General features: G+C 43.8%; 1 protein-coding gene across 1 annotated transcript in view; it reads right to left on the bottom strand.

The window, feature by feature from the left end:
• TGFBR2 (transforming growth factor beta receptor 2) overlaps positions 1 to 24,761 on the bottom strand; it is a 91,639-nt gene that overhangs the window by 11,464 nt on the left and 55,414 nt on the right. The window contains exons 4-5 of the mRNA XM_042955687.1: positions 7,901 to 8,700; positions 6,066 to 6,207 (exon numbers count right to left, since the gene is read on the bottom strand). Coding sequence (XP_042811621.1) covers positions 6,066 to 6,207; positions 7,901 to 8,700 — 942 coding nt within the window. The remainder of the gene's footprint in view (positions 1 to 6,065; positions 6,208 to 7,900; positions 8,701 to 24,761) is intronic.

Genomic DNA, 24,761 nt, shown 5'->3' with positions numbered 1-24,761 from the left:
TGTTTACGATGAGTGCTTCTCAATCTATCTCTTTTTGATAAAAGACTAGATAGATGTTTTGCCCCCCTCCCCCCAATTCACTGGGGACTGAAGCTTAGGTAAAACACTGTAGAAAATTACAGGAAGAAGGAATGCCATTTGGGGGTCCTGGGCAACCCCAGACCACTATCAGAGTCACTGCACCCCCGCTCTGTCCTCATCATGTCGCAAATCTGGAACAACCCGTCCGAGGGCCAGCACCCTCTGCAGCCCATGCTCTCAGCAGGACTGTTGTACGTGTTTTGCAAGGAATAGGAGTTGTGTCTTGACAGAGGAGCTGAATGCAAGTTATTAAACATACTTTCAACATTTCAAATGAGTCAGACAGAGAATGCTGAAGAAGAGTCTTGAGAGATGGGATCCAACAGTTCATTTTCCAGTCGTGAAAACCGAGGCCAGAGAGCACGCTGGATTCCGGGAAGAACGCTCAGAATCGCGGGCTCTATTACTGTTCCTCTGATGAACTGGCTTTGCCTTTTTAGGAAGCCTGCATGCTTTCTCCTCTCTACTAAGCGTTTCGGTGAGTTCTTTCTCCCCCCGCTGGCCAGAACAAGCCCAGCTGGGGCAGCCCCAGGTGGGAACGTGCCTGTCACAAATGTGACAAACGTGTCCCTCCCTGCCTTGGCCGGCCCCTCCGCACCGCATGGCTCCGAGAAGGGGAACCTTACGGACATCTGTCGGACGGTTACGGTGTGTAATTTCTAAACGAGTTACACAAAAGAACAAAAGAGCCAACGAGAAAACCCCTCACTGATGGCAACGAGCAGCCTTCTCCCTAACTGCTTTTATTGACCAGCATGAAACCCAAACGCTGGTCCATTCTGGGTTTTGGCGAAACAGGTGGGCTGGTGGTGGTAGAGGTGGGGGAAGAGGAGCCCCTCACAACCTGTGCCGCGAGCACCAGATCAGGGCGGTGTTGGCCGCGGCGTTAACGCGTGATTTTCTGGAGGTGCCGTCTGTGCACCTGATCAAACGATGCCACGGCTCAGGCCTCCCTTCTGCAAGGAACTGTCATCACGCCAGTCAAGGGGGGAGCGGGCTCCCCGTACCGTTACTCCATATACTGCCAGAAGGCCGCCGGCCACATGGCTGTCCACGCCCGCTGGCCCAACACAGGTGGAACCTGCTGGGCAGGTTGTGTTCGCCCTTCCGACTCGCCCCGGGAGCGACCTTGAACCCACGATGGATGGGGTTTGGGAGGAAAACAGCCGGCTTGCCCGTGGGTCGGATGGTGTGCTCCCGGGGCGTGCGTGCGTGTGTGTGTGTGTGTGTATGTGTTCGTGTGTGTGTCTGCTCCCGGAGTCCCCGGCAGGACTGTGTTCCAGCTGCCCGCAGCGATGGCCTGCTTGATGACCCGCCCTTTCCCGGCTTCCTCCCCTTTCCTGACTCGCTTCTGCCTTCGCTTACTGGCATTTCCTGGGATCTCTTCCCAAATAAACCACTCAGGCTCCATTCCTGTTCCAGGCTCTGAGGCAACCAACCCCAGGCAGACGTCCCCATGACAGAACTATTCACTGGGACCCAGTCTCTGTCCCACCCTCAGGCTGCTTCCCAGGCCGGGCGCCCCAGGGCCCAACACGACACCTCCACCTCGGGATCTCCCCGGCTGCCTCAAAAAACATCTTGTCTGCGGAACTTCTTTATCGCGCGTATGGCTTGCTCTCCTTTCTGGCTCCCCTCTCCCAGGCTTTCCCCAGAGTCTTTCCACTGATGGAAGCCATCCCTCCCAGATCCTGGCAGCTTCCTCTCATGTCTCTCAGGAGGCTCTTAAGAGAAACACCACCCTTGCCGCTCCCCCCACCCCCCCGGATTTTGCACACGCAGAGGGCAAGTCTCTGGGACACGATGCTCTTCCTCCGGAAGTCGGCATCTGGCAGTTCCAACTTCATAGAGCAGGCTGACACTGGTCCTCGAGGCAGCACCCCTGAGTTTTGCATCTGCTTCTAAATGATGCTCCCCTGAAACCCAGGAAAACTTCGAGCGCCTCTTATCCTCTCTTCAGCCCTCCTCCCCCACCCCTCTTCGTCGTCGTTGTTGTTTTTCTCTTTTGCCTTTCTTTTTGACTCATGTGACTTTCTGTCTTCCAGGCCTGTGGCGGGCAGACAGGATGCTTAAGAGCTGCGTCTCTCCCCTCGTTAAACGCCCGCTCCGCGGGCTGCCGTGTGTCAGTTTCTATTCAAAGACCTCAGTGGCCAGGGATTTATTTGGAAGTTGGTTTTCTGGTGGGTCCGTTTTGGCTGGGGGTGATGTGAATATTGTGTCTGCTGTGCTCGCCAGAGGGGGGCCCCCCGAAAGGGTCCCCGCCGTCCTCCGCCTCCCACGCACCGCAAACGCTTGCATGAACACCAAATAAACCAAAAGCCGGACAGAGATTTCTTTGTAAAGCAGGGCCCGTCTCCGGGTCTGTCCTTGCTGAAGGACGATTTCACGACTTTCCTCCTTTCTAAGACAGTCACAGACCAATCACCTCCTGCGATCTGGCTCCTTCTTCAAACAACTCTGAAAGACCTGTTTTCCTGACTTCTGTGTTCTTTCAGGTGATCCGAGTGTCCGAGATGATGCTCTCTGCCATGATCTGTCCCTGACTCTTTATTTTGCTTTCTAAATTCATATCTGCCTACTCCCACCCCGGTGCTGTAATCACATATCTGTTTTCTCATTACCCCTCTTTCTACAATATTAGTTCTTCACAGACTCCTTGTCTCTGGAGGACAGAGAGGGCATTTTTTCTGTTTGTTTTTTTTTGCCCCCCACTGCTGTGTCCTTAGCATTTGAATAATGCCTGCCTTGCAACTGGTACTCAATAAATATTTGTTAACAGAAGGAATGAACGAATAAACAGATCTTCAGAGAAATAAGGATAAAGAAGTTATCTCAGACTTTAAGGCACTGAGTCTGTAACATGCTCAGAAATTAAGAGCTTTAGGAATCTGTTAATAGAGGTGCACCCAGAGGAGGCAGGAAAGTCCATCCCTGGAGACTTTCACGAGTGAGGCCATCACTGAACGTTCCTCAAGTGTGACAGTCTTGCTGGCTACTTCCAGAAAGACACTGAATTAGAGGCCAGGATGCACAAGGTAGCACTGGCTGCCCAATCCGTGATGTCCTTTCTTTACGATGTCCTCCACTGGTCAGGCCAGCAGTGTCGTGGCCACACGGCTTTCCCACTTCCCGAAGCCTCAGTTTTCCCATCTGTAAAATGCAGCATTTAATACCAGCGCCTGAGAGTGCTCGGTAGGCTGGATGAGCTGACCCACGAAGCAAGTGCCCAGGGAACGGTGGCTACTACTGCTTCGTGGCTTTCTTCATGATCACAGCTGCTTCCACCAGGATGCCTTTCCACTTGGACCACCCTCTTCCATGATTGCAGCCCACCTCTCGAGCTCCTCCGTGTGAAGGGGGCTGTACCAGTTGGCTTCGGAAGAGTGCTATGATCAACTGTTGCCATTCTGTCATCTGATAAGAAAGACTTGACTGGTCCAGTGGGGTGGTAGTGCTCTTTCTCTGTTCCCCTCGAGCCGCCTCGCAGAGAGAGGCTGATAAAGAAGCAACTCAAGAGGACAGTCCTAAGTCTTACGCATCCTTCCAGAGCCCTCCCTGCCCGACCCTACTGTCTCGCTCCCCTCAGCTGACGTGGGCTTTTGGGGCCCCGTGTCCTTGCCTCACCTTCGTGCAGCACTGGTCACAACTGACCTGCACTTGCGTGTTTAGAAGTCTACTTCGGCCCCAGTCAATAGCACGAGACAAAGCCTAGGGTTGAGACCTAAAAGGCATTCATAGAAGACGTGCCGTGTGGAATGACAGTGCTATGGGGAGATGAGGCTAGAAAGGCGAGCGAGGGCCAGGCTTAGCATTCACGTAAGAGTCTGGGCTCAACCGTAAGAACAGAATGGCGTCCCTTAACGGCAGGACAGCTGGGGTTTCACATTCCCTACAAGACTGTCCCCTAATGGTTAGCATCCTCCCGCATGCAGTTAGATGCCTGCTACTCAGAATAAAACTGGATGGAATGGAATATTAGTTGACCTATGTGGCAAAATACAATCTCAATCTCTAATTCGCCATACCAAGTTAAGCTTCAGATTCCGCATTTCCTTTTTTGAAATCAGATGGTCAATAGAAGATAGTAATTACACACATTGCATTTCAAGTGAGAGAAAAGAAGGTTTAAGCTTAAGGAAAGCTTTTTCTACATCCCACCCTCTTTCTTAGACCTTCAAAATTAAAGCCTAACATCAACTGGGGGGAATTATAATTGATTTCATTTCTAAGGCAAGAAACTGATGAATTTGTAAATATTTTTGAAAGTAAAGAAGAAAAAAAAAAAAGTCTGTCTCATCAGTCAAGCTTCCTGAGGGCAAGACCTGTCCTTCTACCTGTGTCTCTACAACAGCTGGGAGGGAATGTGTCTATCTGCCGACTCTATGTTCTTTCCATGGGACTCCTGAAATACAGAAGAAAAGTCTGTGAGAAGCACCTGGGTGGCTCAGTCAGTTGAGCATCCGACTTTGGCTCAGGTCATCATGATCTCATGGTTTGTGAGTTCAAGCCCTGCATCGGACTCTGTGCTGACATCACAGATCCCGCTTAAAATTCTCTCTCCCTCTCTCTGTGCCCCTCCCCTGCTCGTGCTCTCATGTTCTCTCTTTCTCTCTCTCAAAATAAGAAAACTTGAAAAATATTTAAAAAAAGGAAAGGTCTCTGTAATTAAGATGAAGCGAAGAATCTGTCTTTAATGTTTTTAAGATACATTCCACCCCCTTCGAAAAAAACAAAAAACGAAAAACCTCTAAACCAAAAAAAACCCAAAAAAATCCACGATGCTTTCCAAAAGAAGGTAAAGAAAAGGGCTTAATACGTGAGTTCACACACTAAATCAAGTGAAGGGCTTTCAGCTGGATCCAAGTGAGGAGAGATAAATAACTTGAGTTTCTGCAGCCTGAGCGGAGATGAGAGACGCAGGACTGTGGGCTTAAGATCAAACAAAATGAGAACCGGGATGGCCTCTTTCCGGTTCCCCAAAACCCATCCGTTCTTATCCTAAAGGTTATGAAAGGTTTTCTGAGACTAGCTGAGCAAATGAGATCCTGTTCCTTCCTTGGGAAAACTTGTTTATACTGTATCCATTTTTAGACCTCGTAAAAGTTGGTGAACTCAGTTCTTCCCCATTAGCCCGAATTCTTCCACACTCAGCAAATATCAACAGGAAAGGGCTTCAGTCATTGATAACAATGGAAGCAGAGAGTTCACATAGGGCCTTAATAAGCCGGCTGCGCTGACAGAGGGAAAGACAGAGACACAATCTCCAGCTCATGTTTATAGAATAACGGGTTTGAAAGGATAGAAAAGATACCGAAATCTAGGTAAATTTATTCTGACGGTGACAACAGCACCACCGTCTCTTACACAACTCATACTGGTCGAAGGATTCGTTTTGGAACTGTCAAAGCTTTCAAGCAGAAAATTATTCTCAGGGGCTGAAACTTGGTTAAACAAATTTCACTGCGCAAGGAAAAACCAAGTTAGTTTTGGATGTGCCACGGGGGGAAGGCAGGCAGCAGAAAATAACGGGGTCGGCCAGACAGGAAGTGCCGTCCCCACACAGGGACCCAGGCAAATAGGTGATGGGTTTCAAAACCTTCAAATATAAAAACAAACAAAAATCCGATATTTTTCCTAACGACATGATCTATTTGATAAACAGGAGTAATTCTTATAAATATTACTAGTGTTCATCTCTTGCCAGATATTTAAATATCCGTGGAGAGGTGTCAAGAGAAAAGTAATTATACTGTAGAGAAGGGGATAGAAAGCCTTCTGCTCCAAACATGGTTTTCAGCTGAAAAATCTAGGCTTCTTAGCACAATTCTCAGTCATTCTGGAATGGCTGTGTACTAACCGATCTCAGCTAGCTCTCACTGTGGGGTTAACTCTGTCGTACCCCCGGAATCACGCTTGAAGCGAACAACGTGACATCATTTTGAAGACACGTCTACCCTCACAGTATGGGGGTGGTCCATACATACCTCCCACCGCATTACAGCGAGATGTCATTTCCCAGAGGACCAGAGCCATGGAGTAGACATCCGTCTGCTTAAAGGATTCAACATTCTCCAAATTCATCCTGGACTCTAGGACTTCTGGAGCCATGTATCTTGCAGTTCCCACCTAAAGCAAAAATAGACATTGAGGCCCATCGTGAAATCCAGCTGCATTTTTATTCTAAAAATATAGCTGATGTTTGTTCTCTACACATGCAGATGATCTTTGAAAAGCACACCGCTCTTTTAAATAATGAGACTGGTACAGAAAGGGACAGCCTCTGAAATTATTTTTAAAAATAGTTTTTCTCTCCCTGAAAACACTTTTAAAAATATAAACAAAGCACGCCAAAATAAGGAAATGTCAAACCCCAGGGCTGCTTTCTCTCCCTTCATGATATATGTCATTGTATTATACAATAACATCCTCACAGATAACTGGGGAGACGACATCTGTGATATGTTAGAACTTTATTTTTGCTTTTGCAAATAACTATTTTCTCATTCCTGAAACACCAAGATTTATGGTGAAAGTAAGAATAATTGCCATTAGTTTCTGTCACTTAAGGACGGCCTCAATATTCTTTGTTTACTCCGTGGTACGTTCTAGTGTGCCAAGAATGTAGTGTACCTTCATAAAATCTCTACTGAACTAAGCTGCGTGAAAGTATTTCTATAGTAGAAGGCCAAATCTAGATCATTTTATAATTTTGATGAGCATGCTATGCAGTTTTCTTTGGACAATGGCTGATAATGCAAAAACAGTGGTATACACAGGAAAAAAGGAGAAAGATATTTCTAGGGAAGCAATCACTTAAATGTCTGATTTTGCAGTATCTATAGCTCAACTAAATAACAATGAAGTCCTTACCTTTTCAAGAATCTAGGGCAGGTCACGTGAATTGATATGACTATCCCAAGGAATGTTTCTTAATCGTATGTATCAGAGGGAATTCTTCTTTTCAATAGGTCATTGCATGACTCACTACCCTGCCATATTAATCTGTCCATGTTGCATTCCATATGTTTACCTCAACAATGCCTGTGCAGCCACGGACCCAAGAGGCCAGACCAAAGAGCAACTGAATGCTTCAGAAGCACATACCCCCACTTTCTCGGAGGAAACAACGGTGCTTTCCAGACTCTACTATAATCCACATCGAGCTTCCAGTGTGTGAAAACACGGAGCGCCGTCATTCGTGAAGGATGGCTTGGTAATTTCTAGTGACTTTCCAATACCTCCTTACCCAAAAAGGTTTCTATTTTCACCTATGAGATGCTTCAAAAAAACCGTAGAATTGTATATTCACTCAGTCTGTCAACTCACTCAGTAAGTATCTATTGGTCACTTTCACCGTTCAAGGCTTTGTGCTAGATATGACCAAATGGATGTGCTTTTGGGCTTCAAGGAGGTTGCCTTCTAGAATGGTAAAAAGAAAACAACGTGGCCACCAATAGTACCGAGTAGGAAGTGCTCAGCAGAAGAGTAAGAGAGGGGAAAAAATAGAGGCAAAGCACTAAGGGCGTTAGAAGCAATGAAATGTACTCTGCAAACAGGAGGAAAATGAAGACCGACTCAAGGAGAAGAATGTCTGTCTTGAATTGGAAGAGGTCTGCAGAAACAGGAGGAGAAATGCTGTCCATTAGTAACGACACCCTGGCAGAAGACAGTGGGGCATTTCCAGGGCCAACTCCCGACCTCTGCTACATTCCCTTGAGAGGTGTGCAGAGCACAGGGCCATTGGAGACAAAAGACACGGGAGATGGATGGAGACGTAGGGCGGGGATCCTACAAGTAAGGGGATCCAGGTCTAACTTACCTGCCCGCTGTTGGCCAGGTCATCCACAGACAGGGTCGGGTCCAGACGCAGGGAAAGCCCAAAGTCACACAGGCAGCAGGTCAGATCGTTCTTGACGAGGATATTGGAGCTCTTGAGGTCCCTGTGCACGATGGGCATCTTGGGCCTCCCGCACAGGGTGTGGTCGCTGTGCAGGTGGGCAATGCCCCGGGCGAGGGAGCTGCCCAGCGTGCGCAGGTCCTCCCAGCTGATGACGTGCCGCGTCAGGTACTCCTGCAGGTTGCCCTTGGCGTGGAAGGCCGTGATCAGCCAGTACTGCTTCCCCAGCTCCGTCTTGCGCTCCTCGGCTGTCAGGAACTGCAGTATGTTCTCGTGCTTCAGGTTGATGTCTGAGAAAATGTCCTTCTCCGTCTTCCAGGAGGCGTACTCCTCGTAAGGGAAGATCTTGACCGCCACAGTCTCGAACTGTTCAGAAGTGTTCTGCTTCAGCTTGGCCTTGTAGACCTCGGCGAAGCGGCCTTTCCCCACCAGGGTGTCCAGCTCAATGGGCAGCAGCTCTGTGTTGTGGTTGATGTTGTTGGCGCAGGTAGAGCTGATGTCAGAGCGGTCGTCTTCCAGGATGATGGCGAGGTGCTCGCTGAACTCCATGAGCTTTCGCGGCTTGCTGGTCTCCCAGGATGGGCTCAGCTTCTGCTGCCGGTGAACACGGTAGCAGTAGAAGATGATGATGACAGCTATGGCGATCCCCAGCGGGGGCAGGAGGCTGACGCCTGTCACTTGGAATATGACCAACAACAGGTCAGGGTTGTTGGTGGCGTATTCTGATGTGGAAACAAAACAAGGGAGAGAAGAAGTTGGGTTCAGCGGGTATACACAGTCAGGGAGCAGGCCCACGCCTTAGGCATCTAGAGGGTTTGACACCCGCATTATTTTTGTGGATAATATATCGTGACTTTTTGTTCCAGGGATGGGTGCACCTGCGCAGTCTTCCCCGCCTCTGGCCACCTATTCAATGTCTCCCATTCATCCCTCAAACTTCAGCTTCGATGTCACCCTCTAAAGGAAATCTAGGAAAATGTGGGAAAACGTTTTGTTTTATATATTCTCATGACGCTCTACATTTTTCCTATGCGACAACTTAGCACAATTTGAATTAAATAGCTATGATTTTGGTTACTGGTTTCACATCTGCCTTTCTCTACTTCCCCCACCCTCAGCGGACTGAGAACTCCATGCCGGCAGGGGCCGTGTCTTTCTCCGGTACTATTGTAAACAGTGCCTAACACACATCAGGTCCTCGGCAAGTGCTCACTAAACGGACAAAGCATTTACTGGGTGTTAACTAAGCCCAAGGCTGAGCAGGAGGCTTCGGTAATATAGGAAGAATGACCGCTCCTGCCTCCAAAAAGTTTGTGTATGTGGTATCTGGTGAAAACGAAGAGACCGCTACACCTCCACCAGAGTCTTTGTTCTTTTCTAAACTCTAGCTTGTCCTGTTCTGACCGACACCCAGGCCACCCTTAAACATAGGTGGTGGGGAGAGAAATCGATGCAAAGGGTCTTTCTGGAAGGCAGGTACCTTATACCCACCCAACATCCCTCTTTTGAGCGTGCATTTTCCTAGAATAGGAATTCTTACTAGCAACAGTGGAAATAGTCTTTTTAAAAAAAAAATTAATGTTTATTTTGAGAGAGAAAGAGAGAGCAGGGAAAGGGCAGAGAGGGAGGGAGAGAGAAGATCCCAAGCAGACTGGTGCTGTCATTGCAGAGCCCGATGCGGGGCTCAAACTCACGAACTGTGAGATCACAACCTGAGCCAAAATCGAGAGTTGGACCCAGGCGCCCCACAACAGTGGAAATATTACTACAAAGGTGAGAAGAGTAAAAAGAAAGGCAGGCATTTTTCTAGCTTGGACCACTGAAGCATGCCTGGGGATTGCTGGAGGGGAGTCCTTAGCACCAGCTATCTGACCACATACAATGTCTTGTATGTCAAGCTTTGGGTCATGTGCTAGCCTGGCCTGGCTCTGGGAAGAAGAGCATAGAAACAGTCAGTGGCAGAAGACAGAGAAAGGCAGTCATGGTTCAGCGAGAGCTTTGTGTTAGCTTGTCTCCACTGGACGAGAATGCCAGAATTCTACTGGTTTTATACGTCGTTCATTTCCCCTCAAAGGTACCTGTGAAGAAGCAGTCCTCATGATCAGAGACTAGATTCACTCATTGAACACAGCACTGTTGGATGCCACTGTGGGTATGGCATTGCCCTCAAAGAGGTTATAACCCAGGAGAGGATTAGGGCACGTGTACAAATGCATAGAGATAATACAGCGAGCAGGGACGGGGCTAAATGTGTGCTACAGTCTATGTGTTGGCAGAATATAGAAAAGCTTGGAGAAACAGGGAACCACAGTGGCAAGGACTACCTTTGAACTGGTCAACGAAAAATGGGAAAAAGTGAGTGGTGACCAGAAGAAATGTTCTGTTAAAAAATAAGAATGTATGATTTGAGGAAGAGTAGTTTTCCCAAACCAATAGCTCCACTCAAGGAAACAGAAAGAAAAAAGGTTGGGTAGGTGACACGGAACCGGAGAGCATGTCATAGAGAGTATGCATAGTTGTTCGAATGGCAGTTTTCACCTACTGTATGCGTTTGATGAGAATACAGTGATAAGAATACAGTCCAGGTACGAGGGAGAGAACCATTACCTTTCAAAGAGAATCCGTCACCTAAATCATGTCTGGTATCGTCAGTCAACAAAGCTCAGTGAGAAAGGAAGCTTGTAGCAAGCCAGTTGGGAGTGGTTAGGTTTCACATGATGTACCGCTGAGTCTTGAGGTCAGTTCTGAGTGGGAACACCAACTTCAACTGCCTGTATGTTCTAGATGAAAACTTCAGATCTTAAGGAGATGCCACAAAACGCTGGAAGAGCAACCCCCACACATCTGAATTTCAGCAACCAAGAGGGGGAAAAAAAAGTCACTCTTTTGGGGAAAGGTCTCTTGGTGCATTAAAAAAAAAATTTTTTTTTAACATTTATTTATTTTTGAGACAATGCGACAGAGTGCAAGCAGAGGAGGGGCAGACAGAGGGAGACAGAGAATCCGAAGCGGGCTCCAGGCTCTGAGCTATCAGCCCAGAGTCCGACGCGGGGCTCGAACTCATGGACTGTGAGATCATGACCTGAGCTGAAGTTGGACGCTTAACCGAGCGAGCCACTCAGGCGCCCCTAGTGCATTTTTAAAAAAAGAATAGGAAAAGGGAAACAATATGGCAATTGACTCTTGCAAACCCAAATTCTTGCTCACACTGGAAGGCATGAATAGGACAAAGGACAGGTGAGACACCGTAAGTGACAATGGCACAAGGCAGTGGCAGAGAGGGCTGGAACTGCAAACGAAGAGAGTTCCTGTGGAGTAAGTACAGACTGTCCCCATCTTTCAACAAAGTATGAGCCTGGAGAGCAAGGTTAAGGAGGGGGGGCAGATGAAGGAATAGAGCAGAAAACAACATTCCCTCCTGGTAACTCTGCCTCTATTATCTGAAGTATCCCATGAATGTGTCTGCTTCAAGCACCCACTTGTCTGTAACTACACGATGCCTCATGATCATAGATCGGTTTGATCCCTGCATTGCTGGTCTCCCCCAAGAGAAAGTAAGCTCTTTATGGGTAAACCTGTGTATCGATTGCCATCCTTATACCCAGTGCCAGGCTGAGGAAGGGGCAGTTACACTACTCAGCAAGTGTTCGCTATAGAAGCTGGATGGATGGTGACTTCACAGGACAACAGCCCTCACACGTTTTCCATGCTGCAGCAGGGGCTGGCAAACCACAGCCCAAGGCTTATTTTTGTACAGCCCTGTGGGCTACAAACATTTGTTGCTTTATTTGTTTGTGAAAGAGTTGCTTAGAAAAAGAAAGAGACTAACAAGTGCGTGCAGCGGAGATGATATCTGGCCCAGAAAGCCTGAAATACTCCCTACCTCGCTCTATATAGACTAAGTCTGCAGGCCCCTCTTGTGTGGGTGTTTTTTTTTTTAAACAACCTGTAACACATTGGCAGAATTTGGGGAGAGTTCACTTTGGTCCAAGGTGAATATATTCTGTTTCTATTGGGGCAGCAATACAATTATAAAATATATAAATATAAATTAATATATAAATTATAAAATATATAATTATATATATATAAATATATTAAAATATGAAATATAAATATAAAATTTTTAGAATATTTTAGAAAATATTTTAAAATATTCTATTTTATTAAATATTTTACTAAAATATTTTGAAATATTTTAGAAAATATAAAATATTACAAAAACAATTTTTTAAATGTTTATTGTATGAGAGAGATAGAGAGCAAGTGGGCACGAGGAGGGGAGGAGCAGAGAGAGAGGGAGACAAAGAATCTGAAGCAGGTTCCAGGCTCTGAACTGTCAGCACACAGCCCAATGCAGGGCTCATGAACCGAGAGATCATGACCTGAGCTGAAGTTGGCACTTAACTGACTGAGCCACCCAGGTGCCCCTAAGATACTTTTTATAAAATATAAAAATATAAATACTGCATATTTACTTGGCTGTGTCTTCAATTCATTAAAGTATGCAAAACATTCAAATGAACTGTTTATTTATTGCTGATGATTTTTTATAATTCCTGGCCATAGATGAAAAGGATCTTCCTTGCTAATTTCTATTCTTTTCCAGGCTAAGGGAAACACAAAAACAGAAATCCCCTGAAATTTATGTGTGAAGAAGATTCTAGAAATCCCCAACCGCGCCCCCCCCCGCCCCCCAGTTCAGTGTCAGAAACCAAAAGTTTTACTTTCCCCTCAAATTTCCTGTGATTTCTTTTTGAAAACCTACATGTAAAAATTTGATGGGGCGGGAATGACTGAATAACATCTGTCAATCTTGAAACTTCAAAGAGGTGGTGGAAAACCCTAACAATAGCAAACAGGGTTAAAAGGGAGCTCTGGGATGTGGTTTTATCTAAATAGGAGCCACCCACACCCTCTCGGTATTAACCCTTGGGCTGCTACAAAAGCAGATTCAGGTATAGGCACAAGCTGGCATTTCCTTTACTCAGAGAGTACCAGGAGATGGTATTTCTTTTCACCAACCCTCAATTACGCAAGAACTAAGATATTGAATACTTAGTATGAGCCTGGCTATGTGCTAACTTATATATATATACACACACACACACACACACATATATATACATATATATATATACATATATGTGTATATATGTATATATATGTATATATATGTATATATAATATAAAATATTATATAATATATAATATATATATTATATAATTTTTTTAATGTTTGTTTTTTGAGAGACAGAGCGTGAATGGGGGAGGCGGAGAAAGAGAGACACAGAATCTCAAGCAGGCTCCAGGCTCTGAGCTGTCAGCACAGAGCCCGACGCGGGGCTCGAACCCACAAACCATGAGACCACGGCCTGAGCCCAAGTTGGAAGCTCAACCAACTGAGCTACCCAGGCGCCCCAATTTTATATCATATTTTTTTTAATCTACAGAAAAACCCTAGGAGGTAGATATGACTATTATTATAAGCCCCATTATACAGATAGGGAAGCTAAGGGTTATATGGATTAAATGATTTCCCAAGATCATAAATTGAGGCAGCAGCAAAGCTACTATGTGAAACGAACGGTCTGATGGGAGCCCCACCATGTTGTCTCTACACTTCATATTGGTGAAAGCCAATGAAGAATGAATTTATAAAACCCCTTAGCTTGATAAACTGGTTGCCTTCAATGGGCACTAGGCGATTTTATAAACATCTATTAAGTGATATTAGCAGTTCTTAGATAACACATCCCAAACGGCATGTTCTAGGTGTGCAGGTGATTCTCTTTGGTTTTTAACTAAGAACCACAGTTGAGTAGTGTCCCCATGAATAGGTGTCTTTTCCCTGCCTGGGAAGAAAAGTCTTACATGAGGGAGAACCTAAAATCTCTTTTGTCAGAGTCTACCCCAGGGCCTTTGACAACATAGGACGCTCAAGATGTAACTGCCGAACCACTGGAATTTCTACATAATAAGCTGTTGCCTGGATGTCAGGTAACTAGTGCCCTGACAATCACATTACGCTCCCTTGTCACGTACCATCCAGTTAGACACAGGTGTTCTCTACTTCTTAAACGTTCCTGTTAAGTCACTGGCTTTTTACACAAGATCTACACTAGTAACTGTTTATGCTAACTGAAAGAAATCCAGAGAGTATTCTGACTTCTATGAAAGAAGGCAAAAAGAGAAAACGGCATCCAGTGTTTGTTTTGCAGTGAGCTGTTGTAGAGGAGGCACCCCCCCCCCCGACCCCCACCCCAGCAGCGAGACCAGCCCTGCCAAGCCCCTTCCCTGGGAACCACACTCAGCAGCTCAGCATCAGGCCGCCATAGCTTCGAACTCTGTGAACATCTGCGCTTTATCTCAATTTACTTTGTGCATCTGTTAGCAAGATGTGTCCCACAGTATCAGAAAAGCCTAAAAAGTGATTATTTGCGGGAATGTGGGAATGCTCAAAAATGTTTCCAAATAAATGAATGGTAATTGCTTCTTTGCTTTACGTCATTTTGGCTTACGAAAGGTTTCATTGGAATGCTCTGCTTTTGGGTGGTGGAGGAAACCATATACTTCTGGGAGGGGAGGAGTACAAATATGAGAATTTCTTTAAGATTCATAAAAAATAAGTCTCTACACTCTAATAGAAAAGTTATTAGCCTGGGCTCCATGGATAGAATTCAGTAGATCTGTGAATTTAAATGGGAAGAAATCACATCTTTTTATTTTCTCCAACTATTGGCTAAAGTAACATTTCCTACGAGTAGCTGCAGCTATGACTTTGTTACCAGTAGAAACCACAGGTATTTTCATGCCATGTTACATTTATCACAAGATGTCTTTGTCTATCATTTATACTCATCACTTAATATACTTCAGTGTCTTAGATCTGATGCTAGATCTTGTTAAAGCATTATTACAGAAGCACATATTGCTGTATCACAAATGTAGTTTTTAAAACATTTGACAATTATATTTCAATATCATTAATTTTCCTTGGAATCCTGCATATTATATCTTATGCATTTAAAAACATCCTTTTGAGAAGGGGTCCACTGGGTTCACCAGACTTCCAAGAAGTCTATGGACTTTTGTCCGTGGCACATGCACAAAAAAAGCGAGGAGCCCATGGCAGAGGGAAGTCACTGGAGCGCCAGTATCTGCCAGGATTTCCTAGAGCAGTGATTCTGAGATTCGGCTGTTTCTCCAGGAAGTTACTAAGGGAGGAAGCTGGTGCCAGTGACAGATCCTAACTCTGAATTCCATCAGAGCTGCTGTCTCCCTTGCCCCGCATGAAGGGAGGTCTGCAATGGATAACGGTGGGAAGCCCTCCACTGAGATCCCAACAATAAAGAAAATGATCATAAAATGTGCTTTATTGAACTAGGCACTGAGCAATTCACTTTATAAGCACCATTTCACTTTATTTCTCCAACAACCAAGTCAGGTTCCCTAATAGCCCTGTTTTACAGACGAGGTTATTGAGCCTCGGTTGGTTCTACAACATTCTTTTAGCTTACCTAGAAAACTAAGTAAAAGTTGTCCCTAGTATCAAGTTTCCTGCCAATTTTCTCTGGCACAGCCAAAGCGGAAGTATAGTTATTAAAGAGACACGTTTTTTGCTCACCATCATAATGCTCACAGCTAGACACAAAGATAAGGAGACAAGTCAGGTTTGTTGAGTGAATGAATGAATGTATCTGATGAATCAACCGGATGAGGAATATTTCTGCAAAGCTGACTGCCTCTTCTCCAGAGGCCAAATTCCGTGAGTGAGCCAGACCTGACTCTGCTCACATACAGTCTCCCTGTAATTTGTGCCTGGCATGTGGGGACTGTTAGCTTGAGTACCTGGAATGTGGTGTGAAAGAACGAGCACTAGATTAGAGATCAGGAGACTGAGATTATATTCCTGTATCTGTCATTAATCACCCATGAAATCCGAGGCAAGTCATTTCACCTCACAAGGACTCAGTTTCCTATGAAAGCTATGGTTCTTGGTTCCCACTTGAGGAAAAAAGAAATGCCTCATCAATAGAAGGCTTCCAACAGAAGACATCTCGGCTTCTTGGCAAAATGGCCAATTCTAGGTCTGGGACTGGAAATAATAAGTTTGGAATATTTTGTTATACCACATAACAAGGAGGTGATCAAAGACTACTAAGGTCATGACCAAAGGACTCAGAAGCCATCATGAAGAGACTCTCTGACCAAGACAGGATAATGAAGATTTTTAAAAAGCAACACACTGGGACTCAATTAAGTACGTTTCAACTTATAAGAATGATTGACAAATAAATTTATCAAATTCTGAGGGCAACAGGATGTCAACTCATTATACTGAAAACTAGAACATGAAGAGAAACATCAAGCATGCATCTTGCCACTTCCATCAGACCATAGCACTGGATAACCAAAGAGTTGAATAAAGCATCTCCTTGTTAAATTATTCTAGCGAGTAAGTGCAAATGAGTTGGAAGAAACAGATTATCCTTTTTTTAACCCTTCATGAATTAAATGGATCTAGGCAACAAGCATCCACGCCAACCAATGTAACAACATCAGAGATGGTCGGACATCATCACCCCTGATGGAGGAGAATAACTGTACCTATAGACTTGCCAAAGAGATCTAAGTGGGGTCTGATGAAACCTCCAGATCCAGCTGCCAATTTTCAAACAATACAGCGAATCGAGAAATGCCGCGGATTGCACCATGAATGCCACCAGCAAAATCCGGACTGTAAAATAGTACAGGTCAACGTGGTTCTTCAATAGATACAATGTAGGGGAAAAAGGAACTGGGGAGAGCAGATTAAAAAAAAAGAACCTGTAGGTATATCAAATTACCAAAATAATAATAATAATAATAATAATAAGAAGAAGAAGAAGAAGAAGAAGAAGAAGAAGAAGAAGAAGAAGAAGAAGAAGAAGAAGAAGAAGAATAGGTAGGACTATGCTAGTGTTTGCCAGATGCAAACGTGGATGATAAAGCTATTTAAGAAAACACAAGTAAGTGATAATTATAAAAGAAAAATAGCGGTTACTTTGGAGGGAAGGAGGGATCTATGATTGAGGTGAAGAACACATAGAACCTGTAGGATATCTGGAAAAATTATTTATTTTTGGCCTGGGCAGGGGTTATAAGAATGTTAGCCCCATTTGCTAAGCAGGACATTTGTTTTATGTGCTTTTCTGTGTTTGTATTTTATTTTATTTTGCAAGATTCTTTCTCTTTTCAAAAGAGAGAAATCAGAAGAATAACTCTGGATGCCACACCTTGCTCCTGGGCTAAGTAAATTATTTTGGATGCTATTAGGGGAAAAGAAAAGGGAAGATAAAACTCTTTTTTTTTTTTTTTTGAGCACTTACTATGTGCCAAAAATTTCAGATACGTAATCTCATTTGATATTCAGAACACCCCTTCAAGTATTCACCCCATCTTAGGGGTGAAGAAATTAAATTCCTTGTCCAAATATACCATAATATATTTATCCATTCTACCACTATTGGTCCTTTTGAGCTATGACTGATGTTGCCAGAAACATTCTTGTAATGTAGAGGGAGAGAGGGAAAGGAGGAAGGAAGGGAACTTGAGAGTTATGATGAATCACTCAAGGGCAAATAGGGGAGCCTGTTTCTCTCAACTTTGAGTGACCCTAAAGCCTTTGTTCTTTGCATGCCACCAAACTGTCTCCCTAGAAATGAACCCGGAGGTCTCTTTAATAATTCTGAAAATTTCCAACCAAATGCGCCCCACATACAGAGCCCAGACTTAGTTGCAAATAAGGAACCATTTGCAAATGTCAGAGCCTTGATGATAAATATTTTTTAAAGACAAATGTCAAAGATAAATGTTAGTATGCCATAAAAAAATACAAACTGGCAGAAAACCTCAAGGGGAAATTTCATGGTATACATTCCTTTGGAGTGATTTAAAAGTAAACAAGTTGCCTAGTAACACACACACACACACACACACACACACACACACACACACACACACACTAATGAAAACAGGTTGTCCCAGCCTCTTTCAAGTCCTTTGTTATGCCCCAATCGAACACTGGTTACTAAAAGGAACTTAAAAGTAAACTTCTGTAATTCACAGTTTCAAAAGAAAAATCAAACCGTAACAGAGACAATAAATAAGACCAATATAGTAAAAAAGCCACAGGTGGGTCAGTTAATGTGTCTGGAGAAAAGCCAAATCACCATAGATGAATTTGAGAGATGGGCTCCTATTTTAATATTTGAAGTAGTTTTGGCAATTCCTCCACTTAATGAGGGAGTTTCAGGCACAACTTTACCAAGAAACTAATTTATCCAAGCAATACAAAGGGATAAGGATGATTGTTCCACACACTCCTTGCTGCATGGGCTCACTAATGAACACCACAGCACAACCCGGAGATTCTTGAAGCTGGTGGTAACAGTCTAACCGCTAAGCTTTCACACGCCAATACCGTCTAAAGCAACAGGATATACATGCAACTGGCCCAGATCCAAAGAAGGAAACTGCTGAAGAGAGAGAGGCCTGTGGGGGGAGGGAGAACTTCCTGTCTTAAGTCATTCTGTTCACTATAATGGTGACAAGCCCAGCACGCGTTTACTAAGCTTCTACTTAATGCCAAACACTATGTTTTATACCACAAATTATGTTGAATCCTGCAGCCACACTGCTAGTTATGTAGTATTTATTTCCATTTCGCAGAAGCGGGAACTGGGGAAATGTACAGGAAGTGAGCTGGGATCAAAGCAGAGGAGCTCTGATGGCAGGTAGTGGTGCACATGGAGGGGTGGGCTTCCCGAAGAGGGATGCTCCTGGCAGCTCTGGGGACCTTCAGCCAACACAGGGTTCAACACAGAGAAGAGGGCACGAGCCCTAGGAAGAGCCTAGAAAGAGGATGATGTTAGAGAACCGAAGGAAAGAATAGTGAACATAACGATTGAAATCGTGAAGCAGGAATAAAGACACAAGGGGCAGGAATCAACAACACCCTAAATTGGTTGTGGATACTGACTAATACAGTATGCAAGCCTCTGTGCAGCTGTTAAGGCAATAAGGCAAAGGCACAGAGGGGGTGTAATTACAAGCACAGCGAAGATTCAAAGGAGCATGAGACCTTTTTGCTAATAAATTTAAACACTTAGACAACAATGGTCATAAGTCCTGAAAATAATATATGTGTAATTTACCGAGACCGACCCAAGAAAAACTATGAGACTTGGATAATCTCGTAAATATTAAAGAAACTGAATGAGTAATTCAAAATTTTCCTAATTTCTTAATTTTTTCTCTCTCTTCTTTTGTAGCCTTTCACTATCAAATTAGCTTCCCTGGTATTAACATGTCTGAATACACATCTCAGAATTTGATTTTTCCAGAACTGCCAACCCCCTCCCCACCCCAAACTTTCCTACAATAAAAACACCAGTAGAATCCTTACAGAAATGTTTGGTTTGAATCTAATCCATCTCAAGGAAATGAAACACTATCTCTAAGAGACAGATGCACCCCAGTGTTTATTGCAACATTATGTACATTATTTAATGTTCCAAGACGTGGAAACAACCGAAGTGTCCATCAGTGGATGAATTTATAAAGAAAACACGATATATCTATATAAATATATAAATACACACTCAGTAGGATACTATTAAGCCATAAAAAGAAGGACATCTTGCCATTTATGGCAACATGGATGGCCCCTAAGTGCATTGTGCTCGGTGAAAGAAGTCTGACAGAGAACAATCAGTACTTTATCGTTTCAGTTACATGTGGAATTAAAGAAACAAAACAAAACTAAACCCACAGATGCAGAGAACACACTGGTGGTTGCCAGAAGTGGGAGGTATGAGGTAGGATAAATGAGTGAAGGTGGTCAAGAGGTACAAAGCTGCAGTTATAAAATATGTCTGGAGGATATAATGTACACCCTAGTGACTCTAGTTACAAATACTGCACTGCATATTTGAAAGTTGCTAAGAGAGTAAATCTTAAAGTTCTCATCACAAGAAAAATATGCTTGTAACCATGTGCCGTGAGGAATGTTAACTAGACTTACTGTCATGATCACTTTGCAATATATACATACAATGAATCATTATGATGTACACCTGAAACCAATATAATGTCAAGTGTCAATTATATCTCCATCAGCAAAAAGAATCTCATCAAGCAGGAACCATCAGACAAATCCAGAATAAAATAAACGGGTCAGCCTGTTCCAAGTCAATGTCATGAAAAACAAGAAACAGGTGTCTGAGGTAAAACAACTACATGCAATGTGCGGTCCTTGCCTGGATCCTGAATTTAAGCAACAGCAGCAACACCACAGCTTTGGGGAAACTTGAATATTGACTACCATAGACCCATACGCACGCACGCGCACACACACACACAGAAACGAGGAAGTAGTAAAATGTTAACACAGGGTAAATACTGAGGAAGGGACAGAGTATACGAGTGTACATTATGGCATCCTTTCAACTTTTCTACAAGTTTAAATTTTGTTTAAATAAGAGGTGGGGGAAGGGTGCCTGGGTGACCCTGTCAGTTAAGCGTCTGACTTTGGCTCAGGTCATGATCTCACGGTTGGTGAGTTCGAAGCCCGCATCGGGCTGTCTGGTGTCAGCACAGAGCCCGTTTCAGATCCTCTGTCTCCCTCTCTATCTGCCTCTCTCTCTCTCAAAAATAAATAAAACATTTAAAAAAAAAAAGGAAAAATATGAAGTAGAGGAAAAAAGTAACCGAAAATATTTGAGCAACAGTGTTCCCCCCCCCCCCGACAAAGCCCTAAACCCATACCAGTCCTAGCTGAACCAAACTTGTGAGGAACAGACCCATTCAATATCACACAAACGCTTGCAGAGAACAGAAAAGACTGTACCATGGTTCAATTCATTCCATGAAAACAGAACAACGAAAAGCAAACAAGGAGAGTATGAGAAAAGAGAATTACAGAACAATCTCACTCACATACTGTGATTTAAGCAAATAATTCCAACTAAACAGCAAGCCAAATCCATTAAAGGATATAAAAAGATAAGAGGGGCACCTGGGTGGCTAAGACAACTGAGCATCTGATTCTTGGTGTTGGTTCAGGTCATGATCCCAAGGTCATGGGATCGAGTCCCACCTTGGGCTTCGTAAGCTGCTTAAGATTCTCCCTCTCTCTCCCTCTGCCCCTCTCCCCTGCTTGGGCTTGCTCTCTCTCTCTCTCTAAACTGAAATAAAAATAAATAGAAAGATAAGACAGCAGGACCAGGTTACCAGGAGAGCATGTTTTAGCACGAGAAACAAACAAAACCACCTACTGTCATTTACCACATTAATAAATTACAGCAGAAAAACTACATCATCAATTCAGTGGACACAGAGGAAGTATATGATGACGCTGAACACCTTGATAAGGAAAACATACCAATGGTCTTCAGCAAACTTGATTCTAACGGGGAAATGGTAGATGCATTTCTTTTAAAAACAGGAACAGGATGCCAACCACAGCTCTCTCTACCGAGGAGCATGAACTGGAGATCTGAACCAGCACAGTGAAACAAAATGGAGGAATCTGTGTTACAAGATAAAGAATTTTTATAAATCTACAGGCTCATCTAGCTCAGTCCTTTACACCTGGGCTCAGTGACTCTTGGTGTCCAGGTGTCCCCATGCTAGTTTAATCTGCTCTACAACCAGATGCATGGACATGTAGCTTCTTTTCTCATGAAATAACATACACGCAAACAATGCTGTAGGTATCGGGAAGGACAAGCGGTTCATGGTATGAAAAGGACTCTTTCTTCCAGTCAAGAAACCATTATTTCCAAACAGACCCACACAAAGTACATTTTGTTGAAACAGCTTATTTGGGGATTTTTATCCCAAGTCTCCCAATGTAACCCAGAATCACCTTTGCCACGCCCTTTGCTGCCTGGGATTTAAGGTCCCTTTTCTTCCCTTAAACTATTTAGCAGTATCTCCTACAGCAGCCGCCGCGTGTAAAATCCTGAAGTCCCTGCTGCTTTGGGAAGGGGAGTTCTTGGAGTGTTCCAGGATGAAGCGATGGACGAGTAGCTTTCATGCTACTTTACCTTCTAGACACCACACTGACCTGGGATCCAGTGCCATGACTTTTACGATGGCACTGAAAAGCTGACTTTGTTTGCAATCTGCAGGGGGTGTGGGGGGTGGGGCGGAAACTAGCTCTAGATTCAAACTGGTAACATTTCACCAGGCAACAGAAAGCTCCCAAAACAAAGTAGATCCCGAGCCTGAAAAATTTACATGAAAAGCAGCATAACTGGGTTTTTAAAAACTCTGGAACCTGATTTTATTTTATTTTTTTTAAATTTTTTTTAACGTTTATTTATTTTTGAGACAGAGAGAGACAGAGCATGAACGGGGGAGGGTCAGAGAGAGGGAGACACAGAATCCAAAACAAGCTCCAGGCTCTGAGCTGGCAGCACAGAGCCCGACATGGGGCTCGAACTCACGGACCGCGAGATCATGACCTGAGCCGAAGTCGGCCGCTTAACCGACTGAGCCACCCAGGCGCCCCTGGAACCTGATTTTAGAGCCAGCTTTGTTTCTTTCTGCCTCCTCACCTGCAGAATGAAGACAACCCAGAAATAACCCCACTAGGTTCTTTATAAGACTCACAAGAGATTTCTGTCAATCTCATAAGTATCTGTCAAGCTCTTTAAGTTAGGTAAAAAAAAAAAAAAACATTCGATAAATATGTTTGTATTATTTTGTGATAAACTCTAGCAAAAAAATAATAGTTCTCATTAGTAACATATTTCATAGGTTTCCAACCAGAAAAAAAAAATCCCCATCTGGTAAAGAAGCATTAAAATTTCATTAGGTTTGTGGTTTGACTGCAGTTTTGCCTGGCTTCTCTTTGTATCATGTCCTATGATAATGCTGCTTTTAGAGAACCCATTTCCCCCATGACTATCTGAGCTGTAAGATTCTCTTTCTTGAGAAAGTAAAGCAATATACCCTTGTCAGAAATGAGTTTAAGAGAGCGTATGCTGACGAGTTTGAAGTACAATAGCAAAAAGAAGGTGGAAGGCTTATTTAGGGAAGTCAGAAGATAGTCTGGCTGTACTGGGAAAATGGAGGCATGCGCATTTTGGTTTGGATGTTGTCCTCCCAGGGACATAACTCGGTTGAACCATATGTCTAAGGAAGTTGGACCCGGTTACAATAAAGAAAAGGATGGAAGTGAACCAAAAATACGGATGTCTCCTCTTCATTCACTGAATACGTTTCGTGCATGTTCATTCAATATGCAAAGGAAGCATTACTGAACCACAGCACTCTCCAGGCACAGACGCGCCAGGGTCCCCAGAGAACAAGATAAGGGACTGCATAAGAAGCAACACAGATTGCATCTCTTTATTTGTTACATTGCATATCCGTACAGCTTTCCTCTGTTTTGCCCCATCACACACACCAAGCCACCATATTTTACAGACACACACACACACACACACACACACACACTTCCTAACTGAGGAGTTCTAATATCTTACCAGCATTTTCTGTATCCAAAAAAAAAAAAAAAAAAAATCTGGTGGCATGATACAGAAAGACTCTCTTGGCTCTCTGCGGCTCAAAGCGTGTTCCCAGTTGTACCCCTGAAACTAACATAACACTGTATGTCAACCATACTCAAATAAAACAACGACAACAACAAAGTGTGTCCCCCAGACTAGCAGCCAGGGCAGGCGTCACCTGGGGACTTATCTGAAATGCAGAATCTCAGGCCTGTCCTAAATTCCTGAATCAGAACCTGCATCTTACAAAGTTCCCTCCTGCTTCATTTACACAGTAGACTTTGAGAAGTGGGGCTTCAGCAAACATGGAATAAGTCTTGGTCCTCTGCCACAGAGAGGTTTCCCTCTCCCATAGCAAATTCGTAAAGGACCTGTTTGCAAAGCCCTCGTAGAACTGTATTCAGTGCTAGCCAGTGAGAAAAGGGTCTCTGAGAATTTACTAGTGAAATCAGCTGCTGCAGGAGATAGGATTCTTCATTCATTGTCTCAGTAAAAAGCAAACAACTAGATTCAGGCAAACAAAAAGAAATCATTCTAATTAAACAAAAGAAGGACAGTGAGCTCACTGGGCACAGACGATTGAATTTAACTTCTAGAATATTGACAGGACTGTTTGACATTCTGGACAGACTCTGAGGATAATTCTTCCTAAAATAATGGAAGATGTCTTCCCTCCAGGCCACGTGGTTGTTTTATTCCGATGACACATATTTCAAAACTAAGCCATTCCCTAGCCCTTGCACCCCTTCTGTGGTCTCCCTTACATTGTTTCCTTCCACCTCTCTCCCCAACAAAAGGGCCTTATTGGTAGTCTAGTTGGGTATGACCACCTCTTCTGGAATATTCTCGAGAGGTAGAGATAAAACCTCTAGTCAAAATGTTATAACAGAGAGACCCCACTCCTCTGTAAATCATTCCATAATCTAATGCCAATAGATCCAGCTGTAGATCTATTAGGATAAAGTCTGAACACTGGGATAGTTTATTATTTATTCTTTATATTAAGCTTATTCTTTGTATTAAATCAAATGTGGCCATTTTTTACTGGTTTTCATGCTGTTCTCTAGAGTAAAAGACGACAAAATGGCTTCTTCTTCTATGGGACAGATGACAGCTCTTAAACTCTTGGTAAGTATGTCACCCATTTCCCTAAATCATTTCTTTTTCAGGTTGAACATCTCCGTTTCCTTCAATTGCTCTTCAAAAGATCTATGTGTCAG

Source organism: Panthera leo, chromosome C2 (assembly GCF_018350215.1).
Source record: "Panthera leo isolate Ple1 chromosome C2, P.leo_Ple1_pat1.1, whole genome shotgun sequence".
In the NCBI taxonomy this organism is placed as follows: domain Eukaryota; kingdom Metazoa; phylum Chordata; class Mammalia; order Carnivora; family Felidae; genus Panthera; species Panthera leo.
The sequence above is the reverse complement of the archived record's forward strand: the minus strand, read 5'-3'. Positions and strand labels throughout refer to the sequence as shown.